Source organism: Coturnix japonica, chromosome 27 (genome assembly GCF_001577835.2).
Source record: "Coturnix japonica isolate 7356 chromosome 27, Coturnix japonica 2.1, whole genome shotgun sequence".
In the NCBI taxonomy this organism is placed as follows: Eukaryota; Metazoa; Chordata; class Aves; order Galliformes; family Phasianidae; genus Coturnix; species Coturnix japonica.
The window spans coordinates 269,419-282,498 of record NC_029542.1 but is presented as its reverse complement, the minus strand read 5'-3'; the positions used below and the strand labels follow the sequence as shown (position 1 = coordinate 282,498).

The window sequence follows — 13,080 nt, the reverse complement described above, 5'->3', positions numbered from 1 at the left end:
GGGGCTGCGGCCGGGCATGAACCGCTTTGGGCGTGGTGGGTGCACAGTGCCGTCTGGGCCCGCAGAGGGCGCTGCCTGTAAGGGCCGTCAAACTTCATCCAGACCAGGGCGCACCTCCCTGCCTTCTCGAGAGAAAAGAGCAGTACACCCATAGCTGACATTGCCTGGAGCCAATGTCAGTCAGACAGAGTTACGTTTGAGGTGGGCAGGACGGAAAACTGTCAAGCTGTGCTTGGCATCAGAGAGACATCCACACCGTTCTATTCCATCTCCTACTCTCTTGTCCTTCCCCAGTGCAGGACATACGAGAGCAGGAGGAGCCCTGTTCCTAAGAGCCTGCAGGGTTGCCTGTTGCCATGGCCTTCCACACAGTCAGAACATTTCCCGTGAGCACTGCAGAGGTTGTGTTCTCTCTGCAGGATCTGTGTTGGTAGTTGTAGGCACAAACATTATAGTCAAAGGCCAAATGCTGCTTCCTCTGACATTGCTAGTATTATTTTCTTCATCTGCAAGGGAAAATGATGAAGACACAGTCTCTACAGTCTGTCACCCTCTCATTCTAATGGGAATGGAGAAGGATCTACATAAACATTCATCCTGTACCCACCAGGAGTAAAGCCATTCTCTCTGGCAGCTCTAGAGGCCACACAGGGAGGGAAATAATATCAAAGACTCAAACTAAGATGCAGAAATCTTTAATGAACATTTCAAAAGGAAAATGAGATCTCTTTGAGCAGAGGCTCTGCAGCACAGGTTTCACACGATCCCTTGTTTGAGTTAATGCAGGGAATGTGCCTTATTTTCTAGTAGAGTGTGGATAGGTTCTGAGGAACCACACATCTCAGGGGATCATAGGTAAAAACTATTAGAGAGAAAGTGCAGACAGAGATAGGTAGGTGAAATGAGGAATGGAAGGTGAGACATGAATCACGTTGTCAGAAATCCCAGGGTTACCCCTTCCACTCAGCATATCTTAGAGTAGATGAGGATGGTCAGGTATTCTGTAAGCAGTGACTACAAGATTCCTTCTTGATAGAGCACCACGTTCAGGGTATAAGGACGAATTTCTCCAGAACCACGGCCAGCGAATTTAGCAGGGCGGGTACCTTCTGCCACAGTAGCGGCTGCCGAAGCCAGACAAGTCAAAGCCCCCCGAGGTGATGGGCACACCCTCAGAACTGAGGATGCTGCCAACAGCAGCGGAGGTGGAGGATCCCACGACGGTGTTCTGTGGGAAGGAGCTGAGGATGGGTCCGGGCAGGGTCACCACCACAGGAGAGGGCTCAACGACAACATTGGAGTTCTGGCACTGCCTGACACAGGGCTCATTGCAGCTGCTGGCCAGAGGAGTTGGGCCACAGGGCCGGCATGGCACACACTGGGTGTAGCAGGACATGTCTCAGGGCTGGTGGTACACCTGGGAGAGAGAAATACAAGGAAGTAAATCACAAGGATATGTGACAGACGGCCTGGGTAGCCTCTCACAAAGGAACCAAGGCAGCTACTATGGATGGACGTGAAAGCTGTGACAGGGTGCCACATCCCTTCATTATGCCAGGGCCCTACAAAGAACAGTGTGGCCCAGGGAGGCTCTCATTGACAATATGAATCTGAAGCCATGTAATCTCAGTCGCGAATACACTCTGCACAGACATTATCCCTTCTATGGTCTCCACTACCACTACTTACTATCACTATCTGATAACTTTTCTATTGAATCAAAATCTCACTTTTCAAGAGTATAACAGAGGGTTTCACACTTACCTGCTTCCCAACAAAGAGACAAGAGAAGAGGATGGAAAAGCTGGAATCTCGGCTGCCTTTTATACAGGTTCTGTATTGCTTCAGGCTAAGAGACAACCTTGATACAGGCACTAATTTTCTGAAATGCTAACCTGGAATACAAGCCATCCCTTCTCATCATATGGGCTCTGATTTGATTTCCTGTGCTGCTTCCTATTCATTTCCAGGTATCCGCCCCGCCCAATCCCCAAAGAAGGACTCTTTGAAGTGCACCTTTCATCAAAAGGAAGCTGTTTGTCATCCTGTAAAACTACACAGGGGAGCAAAAGATGCACTTCACTTTATCCAGTGATTATATAAAATGGCTGGCCAGATGCAACAGGGCTGCTGTCTTTCTTAGTGGAAAATCCACCCCAGCCAAGCCCAATCCAGTCATGATCAGAAAGCATGTGGGAGAAGGGCTTCAGACTCATGTGGCTACCCAGAAGAAAGAGGTGAGAGACGTTGATTAGAGGGTGAAGGAATCAGGCTACATTAAAGAATGTAGACCCTGCACTGCCCCAGGCCCAGGCATAGCCTTTATGGATGTGACAGTTTTCTAAGGTGCTTGTGATGAATGAGAAACAGACAATGACATGAGCTGTGTGGCTGCTTCCCCTAATGCTGCTTGTTCATTTCCTGGCGTATGCCACACCCATTCCCTCATGGAGGCTTCTTCTGAGTGCTGAAATTGAGAGGCCCCGGTACTTCTGGGACAGGAATGAGTCAATGATGGAAGAGAACTCAGCTCAAGTGCTGAGATGGATCAAGCTCAGGCAAGTGATGCTGGCTGGGGCTACCATGCATGCACATTTGCCTTTTCATCCTCTTTTTCTCTATCCCAACTTGATCTAATGGTCTCATGAGTTTGGATACCAAGGCAAGTGGCTTGAACTGCTAGGTTTCAGTTCTCTTCCTCAACCCACTGACCTAAGGAGAAACTGTGTGATTTCCTTGGGCTCCACTCAATGGCCTGTCAATGCACATCTACAAACTGTGCTGTCATCTCATCTGGAGCCCTGTCCTGCTCAGAGCACTGCAGCCTTGCCCTGCCAGAGAGGCCCCCAGTGTCTCCTCAGTCAGCTTCCCATTTATTCAGCATGAGCCTACCAGCCATGTGCATTGGTGTTGAGTGCACACTTGTACCTGAAGTGTGCATGAGCTTCTGTTTCTGTGCCTGCATTGCTTGAATTTTTTTTTTATTTTTTTTTTTATTTTTTTTTTTCCCAGGACATTGATGTAACACCTGTGTGCAGGCACGCGTGTGTTTATGTGTATGCACACATGATATGTGCTTCTGCAGAATTAGCCTGACCCCGTGCACAAGTCCAGCAGGTCACAACACCTACAGTGTTCCCTCTGTGCGCTGGCATCATATGCTGGCACAGCCTGAATACCTCAAAATCTGAATGAATCTAGAGAAGTCTGCAATGTTTGTGTTTAACTGATTAGTGCCTGCAGCCAAATCTAGTCTTTCCCTGGTGCCCCCTAGCATCTCCCAGCACCCACCTGCTTCCATAAGGTCATCCCATCTCCTGACCCAGGTGGAAAGAAGTTCCCATGGGAATCTGCTGGGTCCTTTGAGATGAAGTAATCCTTATATTCAGAGGGCCGTTTGTCAGAGGATGCAGCGACTGGGAGAGAAGGGAATACCTAGAGAGACCAGGAGGAGGGATATAGTGACACTTGGTCTCAGGATAATGGCTTCAACAAAACAGCAGTGACACTGCAAATCTTAGAACTATGGCAAAGGACAGCAGGACATAGGTGACCAAATAGAATCTTCTAGGCTTAAACAGACCACACCAGTTTACATGTGGTCTTGTTTTCATTTCCTTTTCCATGTGTCTCCAAATCTTGATGGGAATGGCCTCACCTTTGTTGCCTTTCACTTCACTGTGGGAAGTTAAAGGCAACAAAGGATCCCAGTGTATATCTTCCTTAGTTCATGTTCTTGAGATCTGGTATAGTATTGTTCCCAAAAGTGGAGAATTTCCGTGTCAACAGAAGAAACACTTCTGTTTCCAGGTGAAAAGCAGTCATCTAAGTATCACTGAATGTCTAGTTTTCTCAGTGTTGCCCTTGGTTGACATACGCACTTGTCACTGAGTTCCCTCTAGAGCTCACTCCGGGACAGTGGGGACAAACCCAGGGGAGCAGGAACAAAAGTGCCTCCCTTCTCTAGCAGCGCGGTGCAGCATGGCACGGAGCGGCCCGGCCCGGCCACGTGCATATCAGGAGAGGGGAAGGGAAGGGATATTACGATTGGGTCAAAAAAAAATGAAATAGGAAAAAGTGATCTGAGAATGAACGGCAGTTTAATAACCTAATAACACTAAACAACAACAAGAGAGTTTCAACAAAGAGAATGCCATGTCCCCAATGTCACCGATGAGCTGTGGAAGGTGGGAAGCTCCGACTGCGCTGTCTCCTCGCAGAGAGCCGGGCCAGAAACCCCATCCTCTTCCCGACTTCCCCTCCAGTGCTGCTCCCCACATGCCCATTTAAGGCAGTCCACAGAAAAAAAAAAACTTATCCCCTTTACTCCCATTATTCGGCATGGTGTTCTGATGTGGAATACCAACACCAACCAAATTACAAAACCATAACAACACTATACTGAAATACAGCAGTAATATCAATGTGCACTTGTCCTGTGGTACTGGGACTGTTCTTACCCTGGCCTCTGGGAGAGGAATTTCATGGCTCCTTCCTTATTGTCCAAGCTGCTCTCTTTTTATAGTTGTTTCTGACACCTGCATCATATTCATAGTTCTCCTTGCTCCCTCTCCTTTCACTCACCAGAAGGCATTCTCCACTTGTGCTTTCATCACACCAGTATTCCCATTTTTTAGTAGATTTCTTGAAACAGACACAAGACAATGTGTTACAAAGGAGGCAGGACTCAAGAGGATTTTGGTTTACATTTTCTTAAGCCTGTGTGGAGAAAGATGATGGAGTCACTGACTTTTGTCTGTTTGCCTATTCTACCTCAGGGTATGCTATGATTCCCTGATTCCCTGCCTGTGACAGTTTACAAGGTTATCTGTGAACACTGTTGGTTTTTTTACAAAAAAAAAAAAACAATAAAAAGGAGTGGCCTTGCTGAAGGTGTGACTGCATTTTTCGAGTTGGAAAACAGCAAGGAAGTCAAGACACAGGGAACCTCTGGATTTTCTTATCGTGGGGCAACTGGGCCAAGCAAGACACTGTGCTGAAGAGTGCTGTGATTGTGGCACCATCCCATTCAACAGCATTCAAATCCAGCCCTGCCATTATCCGCCAAATTCAACCTCACCTGAGACTCCCAGCAGCTGCCCTTCCATACTACTGAGGCTTGGCTGAAGTGCAGAGTATCTTGTTGCAGGAGCCTGGGGAGTGCGGGGGAATTCCAGGATCAATTTACATCACACCACAAGGAGAAAAACACACTTGTTATAATATGAAAACATTTCCCTTAAGGAACTTGCCTAGACACAACGTTTTGGCAGTTGCCAGATTTAACCTTTCGTTTGGCTACATTACATGTACTTGTTTTTAGCATCTAAAAATAACCGCTGCTATGTCCAGTTAGCTTTTACCACCGTTGCTGGATTTAGTAGCACCCACTCTTCTTCCACACACGCAGGGAAGGACACACTCAAGGATGCAGCAAATGCTTTATGAGTCTGAAGAAGGAAATAAAATCACTCCAAGAGTGGACACCAAGTGTGGAGTGCGACAGGAACAGACAAAAAACACTCCTACAGCAGCGTTGCCACAGGGCTCTCATTTCCTGGCCAAAAATTATAGCGAGGTAAGCAGGTAACTTGTGGATGATTTTGAGGGTTACCAAGAGAGATCTCTGAAGAGAAAAGACAGCAATAATATTTTCTGAGAAGCTCCACTTGAATGCAAAACATTGCCAGTATAGACCCCGTGATATTTTTCTATGCTGTTCAATTTTATTTCTGGCTTTATGCTATGTTTAGTCCTTGCAGAAGGCATCTTAGAAGTGGCTGGAAGAGACGCTCAAGCATTTTTGGGCAATACACATGCATTTGGACCTAAGATTCAGCTCATGTGCTGGAAGAGACCTGCAAAGGCAATTGATGTCACGTTGGGTAGCTCCTTAGGGTCTCCATTGCCCTTCTAGTAAGAAGTGGCCCAGCTCCTGATTCTTACCCTATCTCAAACTGCTCTCAGGAAAATTCTGCTGTCCACTTTTGCATCCTTCTGTTCTGCTCCAAGGATGAGAGTATGGGAACAGAAGTAGTGCAGGATACTTTCCAGATCCCCAAAGAAAGGTCCATCACTAAAGTGTGTAATTAAAGTGTGTCGGAAGACCGCTGCTCCAGCGTCCTCTAGCTCTCCCAGCCCCGGCTCGGGGACGCGGCGGTGTATTTCTGTGCTGTGAACCCACGGAAAACGAAGCCGGGGCTGCGGGCAAGCATGAATCTCTTTGGGCGTGACGGGGGCACAGTGCCTTCCGTGCACGCGGGGGCGCTGCTTGTAAGGGCCGCCAAACTCCATCCTGACCAGAGTGCACCTCCCTGAGATCTCGAGAGAAAAGAACACCGCCCCCATAGCTGACACTGACTGGGGCCAATGTCAGTCACAAATAGTGACATTTGAGGTGAGCAAGACGGCAAAACTGTCAACATAAACTGTGTCTGAAATCAGAGAGACATCCATGCAGTTCTATTCCATCTCCTACTCTCTTGTCTTACTCCAAAGCAGTACGTATGAGAGCAGGAGGAGCCCTGTTCCTAAAAGCCTGTGGGGCTGATTGTTCCTATGGCCTTCCACACAATTACAGCTTTTCCTGTTAGCAATGAAGAGGCTGTGTTCTCTCTCTGCTGGACCTGTGTAGACAGTTGTAGGCAGAAATACTGCAAGTAGCCACTAGTATGATCTTAGACAGGCATATCTTCTATGGACTGCTAGGGACAGTGCTCAAGAGAAGAGTCAGTGCGCTGCTTCACAACCTCCCATTCTCCAGGGAATGGAGAACTGTTTCTTTAAACACTCATGCTCACTGACTACAAAGCCGTGCTCCCATGCAATTCAGATCATTCCCTGTGAAATCCTGTGCAGTGTGTTACAACCTCCTATTCTTCTGGGAATGGAGAAGGGTCTCCAAAATCACTCAAACAATATACACCAAGAGCAAAGCCATTCTCCCTGGGCAGGACAAGAGGCCATAAATGGTGGAAAGAAAACTCAAAAGCTCAAATGAGACGCAGAAATATTTAACGAATGTTTGCAGAGAAAAACGAGATCACAGTGAGCAGAGGTTTCACAGAACAGAATTAATTCAGGCCCATCTTTGAGCACACACAAGATTAGTGCCTGTCTTTTTGGAAAGGTACGGGATGATTCTCGGGACTCTCATAATGCACAGAAGCAGAGAGGGGGGGAAAAAAAGAAAAAAAAGTTCAGAGTGTGTGGGATGGGTGGTGGGAAAGGAAAATGGAGAGATGGGTCGGTAGAGAAAAAGAAAATGAGACATGAGCCATGTCTTAAGAAAGCCCAGGATTTCCCCTTCCACTCAGCATATCCCAGAGTAGATGAGGATGGTCAGGAATTCTTTAAGCAGGGACTAGATGATTCATTCTTGATACAGCACCACGTTCAGGGTATATGGACAAATTTATCCAGAAACACACCCAGCAAATTTAGCAGGGCGAGCACCTTCTGCCACAGTAGCGGCTGCCAATGCCAGACAAATGAAAGCCCCCCGAGGTGATGGGCACTCCCTCAAAACTGAGGATGCTGTCAACAGCAGCGGAGGTGGAGGATCCCACGACGGTGTTCTGTGGGAAGGAGCTGAGGATGGGTCCAGGCAGGGTCACCACCACGGGAGAGGGCTCAATGACAACATTGGAACTCTGGCACTGCCTGACACACGGCTCATTGCAGCTGCTGGCCAGAGGAGTCTGCTCCAAAGTCTCCCCAGAGCCTCCTCTTCAATTTGTCACTTGTTGTGACAACAACAAGTCACTCAGAGCAGGAGTTCTCCAACTCTCTGATCACATTCATGGCCCTTCTCTGGAATCACTCCAACAGGTCAGTGTCTTTCTTATGCTTGGAGATGCACAGATGAACGCTGTACTACATGTGGCTTCTCACAAGAACAGTGGGGGAAGTTCATATCCCTTGAACTTCTCGTTGTGTTTCTTCAGATATTTTCTCATTGCTACTGTGGGTGATGTCAATCCCCGTGCCCATGTCACTGTGAAGCTTTACAAATAATTTTTAATAACAACATAGATATTGAGATCGAGTGCATCCTCAGCAAGTTTGTGGATGACAGGAAACTCAGTGGTGCAGCTGATATAACTGAAGTGGGGATGCCATCCTAAGGGACCTGCACAAGCTTGAAGGATGAGCCAGTATGAACACACTGAGGTTCAACGATGCTGAGTGCAAGATATTGCATTAGTGTTGGGGAAACCCCAGATATCTGTACAGACTGAGAGAAGGATGGCTTGAGAGAAGCCCTGTGAAGTAGGTCCATGACTGGCTCAAAAGAGAAGTGCCTATCTGGACAAGGAAGGTGATGGTCAGCCCCATCTGGAATACTGCACCCAGACCTACAGCCTCATATATACCCTTTCACTGAGTGGATGGTGAAGTGCTGGAACTGGTAACCGAGAGGATCTGTGGGTGCCCTACCCCTGGAGATGTTCTAAGTCTAGTTTGGATGGAGCCCTGGTAGCTTGTTCCCATGCCTGATTTAGCATTTGTCACCCCTGCCCTCAACATAGTATTTGAAACTAGATGAAATCTGACATCCCCTTCAACAAATGGATTTTCAGGATTCTACGATTTCACGGTCACTGCAGCTAAGGCTGTCTTTGACATTCACATTTTTAACAAACCCATCCTTGCTGATACAAATGTGTCCTGCAGTAGGATATTTCCTATCACATGACCCAGCAAGGTGAGGAATGATGGTTTTTCCTTATGGTGTATCTAAATATGTCTTCATCAGCTTTAAGTAACAGTGCTTGAAAGATGAATCTGTTCAATGTGTCCCACTCTCCCATGCCTACAGGAGTGATAGAGTGCCCTTATCTAATTCCCATGAAAGTAATGGTTTTCTCCTAAGGCCATCTCTGTGCAGTTGTTAAGGTCACATGGAGAAACACTCAGGAATGCAACAAAGTGAAAGCCTCTAGTGTGGGATGTAGCAGGAGAAGACAGGACACATGCTATGAACAGAGGAGTTTCTACAGGGCATCCTTCTACCAGGCACAAAACTGGAGAGAGGCATGTAGCAGATCTCTTTAGGCAGAGAGTGTAGGTGTATCTAAAAGAGTTCCTTGAGTGAGTGAGGGAAAAAAAAAAAAAAAAAAAAATGTAAAGAAAAGTGAGAACAAGAGTGGAAGAGAATAATAGTAGACACTGGCCATGTTGTCATAGAAGCCAGGGTTGACACTACCCCTAATGTAAAGCCATCCCACCCATTGCTTCTCCACCGAGCACACCATCTATAAAATCCACATCTCACCATCACTCCAAGGGAGTGAAAATCCCCTCTCATGCCCTCAACTTATCCCCAGAAAACAAGGACTGACCCTCAGAGAGTTGCCAGAAAATCCCCCAGGGAAGCATTTCAGGTCTTCAGGTCTACAGGTTTCAGGTTCTGAATATGCCCAGAGAAAGAGATTCCAAAACCTCTTTGGGCAGCTTGTTCCAGTGCTTTGTTCTTTCACACTCAAAGTAAAGAAGTCCTTTCTCATGTTTGGATGGAGATTCCTGTGTATGAGTTTGTGCCTGTTCCCACTTAACCTGTCCCTGGGTACCACTATAAACATCCAGGCCCCATTACCTTGACACCCACACTACATATATTTATTAGCACTGATAAGATCTCTTCTTAGTCTTCTCCACATTAAACAGTCCAGGACACTCTTGGACTCCAAAGGCCACTTCATTTCCTCCAAAGGAAGATGTTTGTATTCCTTCAAAATGGTACAAAGAAGCAAAATGTTGCTTTCATCTAGAAATGATCTCAAAAGAAAAATGAGATGCAACAAAGCTGCTGTTTCTTTGTGGAAAATCCATTACAGCCAAGTCCCACTCAGGCACGATCCGAATAGCATGTGGGAAAAGGGCTTCAGAATCACATGGATTCCAGGAATAAATAGATGAGAGATGTTGATTAGAGGGTGAAGGAATCAGGCTGCCTTTTATAGTGACCCTGCACTGCCCCAGGCCCTGATGTGGCCTTCATGGAAGTGACAGTTTTCTAAGGTGCTTGCTATGAATGGAAAACAGACAATGTAATCAGCTGTGTGGCTGCTTCCCTTAATGCTGTTTCTTCACTTCCTGGCTTATTCCACACCCACTGCCTCATGGAGGCTTCTTCTGAGCACTGGGATTGAGAAGCCTAGGGGTTTGTGGGCTAGGAATAAGTCAGTGATGGCATAGAACTTAGCTCAAAGTGCTGAGATGGATCCATCTCAGACAAGTGATGCTGGCCTGAGGCTAACCTGTACACACATTTGCCTGTCTTTTTCTCCATCCCAATTGCTCCAGTGGGCTCATATGATTGGATGCTAGGGCATGTGGGCTGGACTGCTGGGTTTCAATTCTCTTTCTCATCATGTTGTCCAATGGATAAGTTGCATAACCTTTTGGGTTCCTCTCACTGGGCCATCCGTGTACATCTGCAAATGGGTCAGGGGCACAGTGCCATCTGAGCCTGCAGTGAACACTGCCTAATGTGCACCGAACTCCATCCTGACCAAGGTGCACATCCCTGAGTTCTCAAGAGAAATGAGCACTGTACGCACAGCAGTGATTCACTGAGGCCAGTGTCAACCAGACACAGTTGAACCCGAGGTGGGCAGGTCTGCAAGCCATGCAACAGCAGGACTGACTGCATGAGGTGTGTTTTATACCAGGGGGACATTCATGCAGTTCTGTTCCATCTTCTTTCTTTTCCTTCCTCAATGCAGAATGTATGAAAACAAGAGGACCTCCCTTCCCAAGAGCCTGCAGGATGGCCTGAGCCTATGTCCTCCCACACACTCATAGTTTTTCATGTGGAGACACTGGAAGTTATGATCTCCATTTGCAGAACATGCAGGTATAGTGCAAGTGAAAGGCTGATTGCCTCTTACTCTGCAATATCCAGAATACCTCTTTCAGAGGCAAGGATCACCGCCCAAATCAGAGCCTCTGTAGTGTGACATAACCTCCCTTTTTCACTCAATGGAGAAAGGTCACAACAAATACTCATATCCACCAAGAGCAAAGCCATTCTCCCCGGGCAGCTCTGGAGAACATACATGGTGGGAGGTAACATAGAAAGCTCAAAGTGAGATGCCAGTGTCTTTAAGCAAAGATGAAAAGTAAATCACTCAGAGCAGGGGCCCCACTGTATAGGATTTGTCTTATCCTGTGTTTGAGTTCATGCAGTGCATGGGCCTTCTTTTCCAGCAGAGGCTGCTAAGGAAAATAGAGGAGAAAAACAAAACAAAACAAAACAAAACAAAGCAAAACAAAACAAAAAAAGAAAATGAGAAAATGGAGAGAATGAGGTGGGTGAATAAAGTGACATGAGCCATGTTTTCAGAAAGTCCAGGATTCACATTCTCCTTTTGTAATCTCTATGATGGTGGGAAAACCAAAACAAAGACACAAACAAACAAAAAAAGCACCAACACAAAAGGAAACTCAGAGGGATGCAGAAGGTGTTTAATGAGTCTGAGAAATGATGTCACCCCAAGCAGAGACCCTGTGTGCAGAGAGCATCAGGAGCAGACAGGAAGCTGTTCCCCTTTCCTATGGCAGCATTGCCACAGAGCCCAGAGTTTTAGGGAGATGAGCAGGTCACTCAGGGTTCATTTTGGGGACACTAACAGAGATCTCTAATAAAAAAAGACAGAAATGATATTAGATAGGAAGAGTAAGTGGAAGAAAGAATCAGTGGATGTTCTCCATGTTGATGGAGGCTCCAGGTAGTCCTGTACAAGTCTATTATGCAAGGCAGCACCACAAAATTTGTTCTTCAGTCAAGTGCCATGTTCAGCCTCCATAGGCGTCCTTTTCTGGAGCAGTGTTCAGCTCCTTTAGCAGGGGTTGCACCTTCTGCCACAGTAGCGGTTGGAAATGCAGGAGAGGTCAAGGCCCCCTGAGGAGATGGGCACACCCTCAGAGCTGAGGATGCTGCCAACAGCAGCAGAGGTGGAGGATCCCACAGCAGTGTTCTGTGGGAAGGAGCTGAGGATGGGTCCGGGCAGGGTCACCACCACGGGAGAGGGCTGGATGACAATGGTGGAGGGCTGGCACTGCCTGACACAGGGCTCATTGCAGCTGCTGGCCAGAGGGGTTGGGCCACAGGGCCTGCATGGCTGGCACTGGTCACAGCAGGACATGTCTCAGGGATGGAGGTACACCTGGCAGAAGGGACAGGGAGGAAACAGAACATCAGAATGCATGAGGAACAGCCTATCATCATGCTGAGAGGGAATCAATGTACATGCAGTGCTGGGAGCTGAAGTCAGCTCAGGGATGTGCAAGGGATTCTTGGTCTCATCCTGACCGAGCACAATAAAAGCCACTGGGTCCTGTTCAGCTACAGCCTAGGCCGTAGCCCAGAAGCCACCTCCTTACAGGCCCAGCCTCACCCATGATGTACATTCACCCCACTTCCCTCTCACAGGATAAGCAGAGCCAGGCATGGAACAGAGCTAATAGCAGCTGAGAGTTCTACTACATTTAGAACTCATTTCTGCAGAATGGAGAGAACAAGGAGCTTAACACTCACCTGATTCCCAAGAAGATGGAGGCAAGAGAAGTGAATGAGGCAGCAAGGAGCTCGACTGGCTTTTATAATGGACCCAAGCTGCCCCATTTCCAGAGGCATCCCTTACAGCAGTGATTATTTTCTGAGAAGGTCCTCATGAATGCAAAACATCCCAGCTAATGATATGGGCTGTGTGTTGGTTTCCTGTGCTGCTGTTTTTCACATCCGGATTTATGTCACTCCCGTTCCTCACTGAAGGCATCTGCTGAGAGGAAGGAAGAAAGACCCAAGTTTTGCCAGGCAGTATATGTCAGTGTGGGCAAAGCAGTCAGTTCACATGCTGAAAGAATCCAGCATAGGCTAATGATATCAGCATGCTTAGTAGGCCATTGAAGTGATACAGCTAAACACTTTCTGCTACATATACGCAGGTGCCTCTGGGTATAGGTGTTTGCATGATTCCACACACGTGCCTGAGTAGGTGAGTGTTTGTGTGACTTACATGTCCCACAGTCTCAAGCTGAACAACCTCAGAGCAAACCTGGCAGATGTGTTTC

At 47.3% G+C, this 13,080-nt stretch overlaps 1 protein-coding gene and 1 pseudogene across 1 annotated transcript; both read right to left on the bottom strand.

The window, feature by feature from the left end:
- Positions 1-1,090: 1,090 nt before the first annotated feature.
- LOC107324968 (feather keratin Cos1-1/Cos1-3/Cos2-1-like) lies at positions 1,091-1,448 on the bottom strand. Its single transcript, XM_015885409.2, has one exon. It carries the CDS (start codon positions 1,394-1,396, stop codon positions 1,091-1,093), a length of 306 nt encoding a protein of 101 aa, XP_015740895.1. The 5' UTR covers positions 1,397-1,448.
- A 10,312-nt stretch (positions 1,449-11,760) lies between these two features.
- On the bottom strand, positions 11,761-12,769 carry LOC107324971 (annotated as a pseudogene).
- Between the last annotated feature and the right edge of the window lie 311 nt (positions 12,770-13,080).

Excerpts from the sequence above, each read along its gene's own strand:
- LOC107324968 (XM_015885409.2), bottom strand. The coding sequence starts at position 1,396 with ATGTCCTGCTACACCCAGTGTGTGCCATGCCGGCCCTGTGGCCCAACT.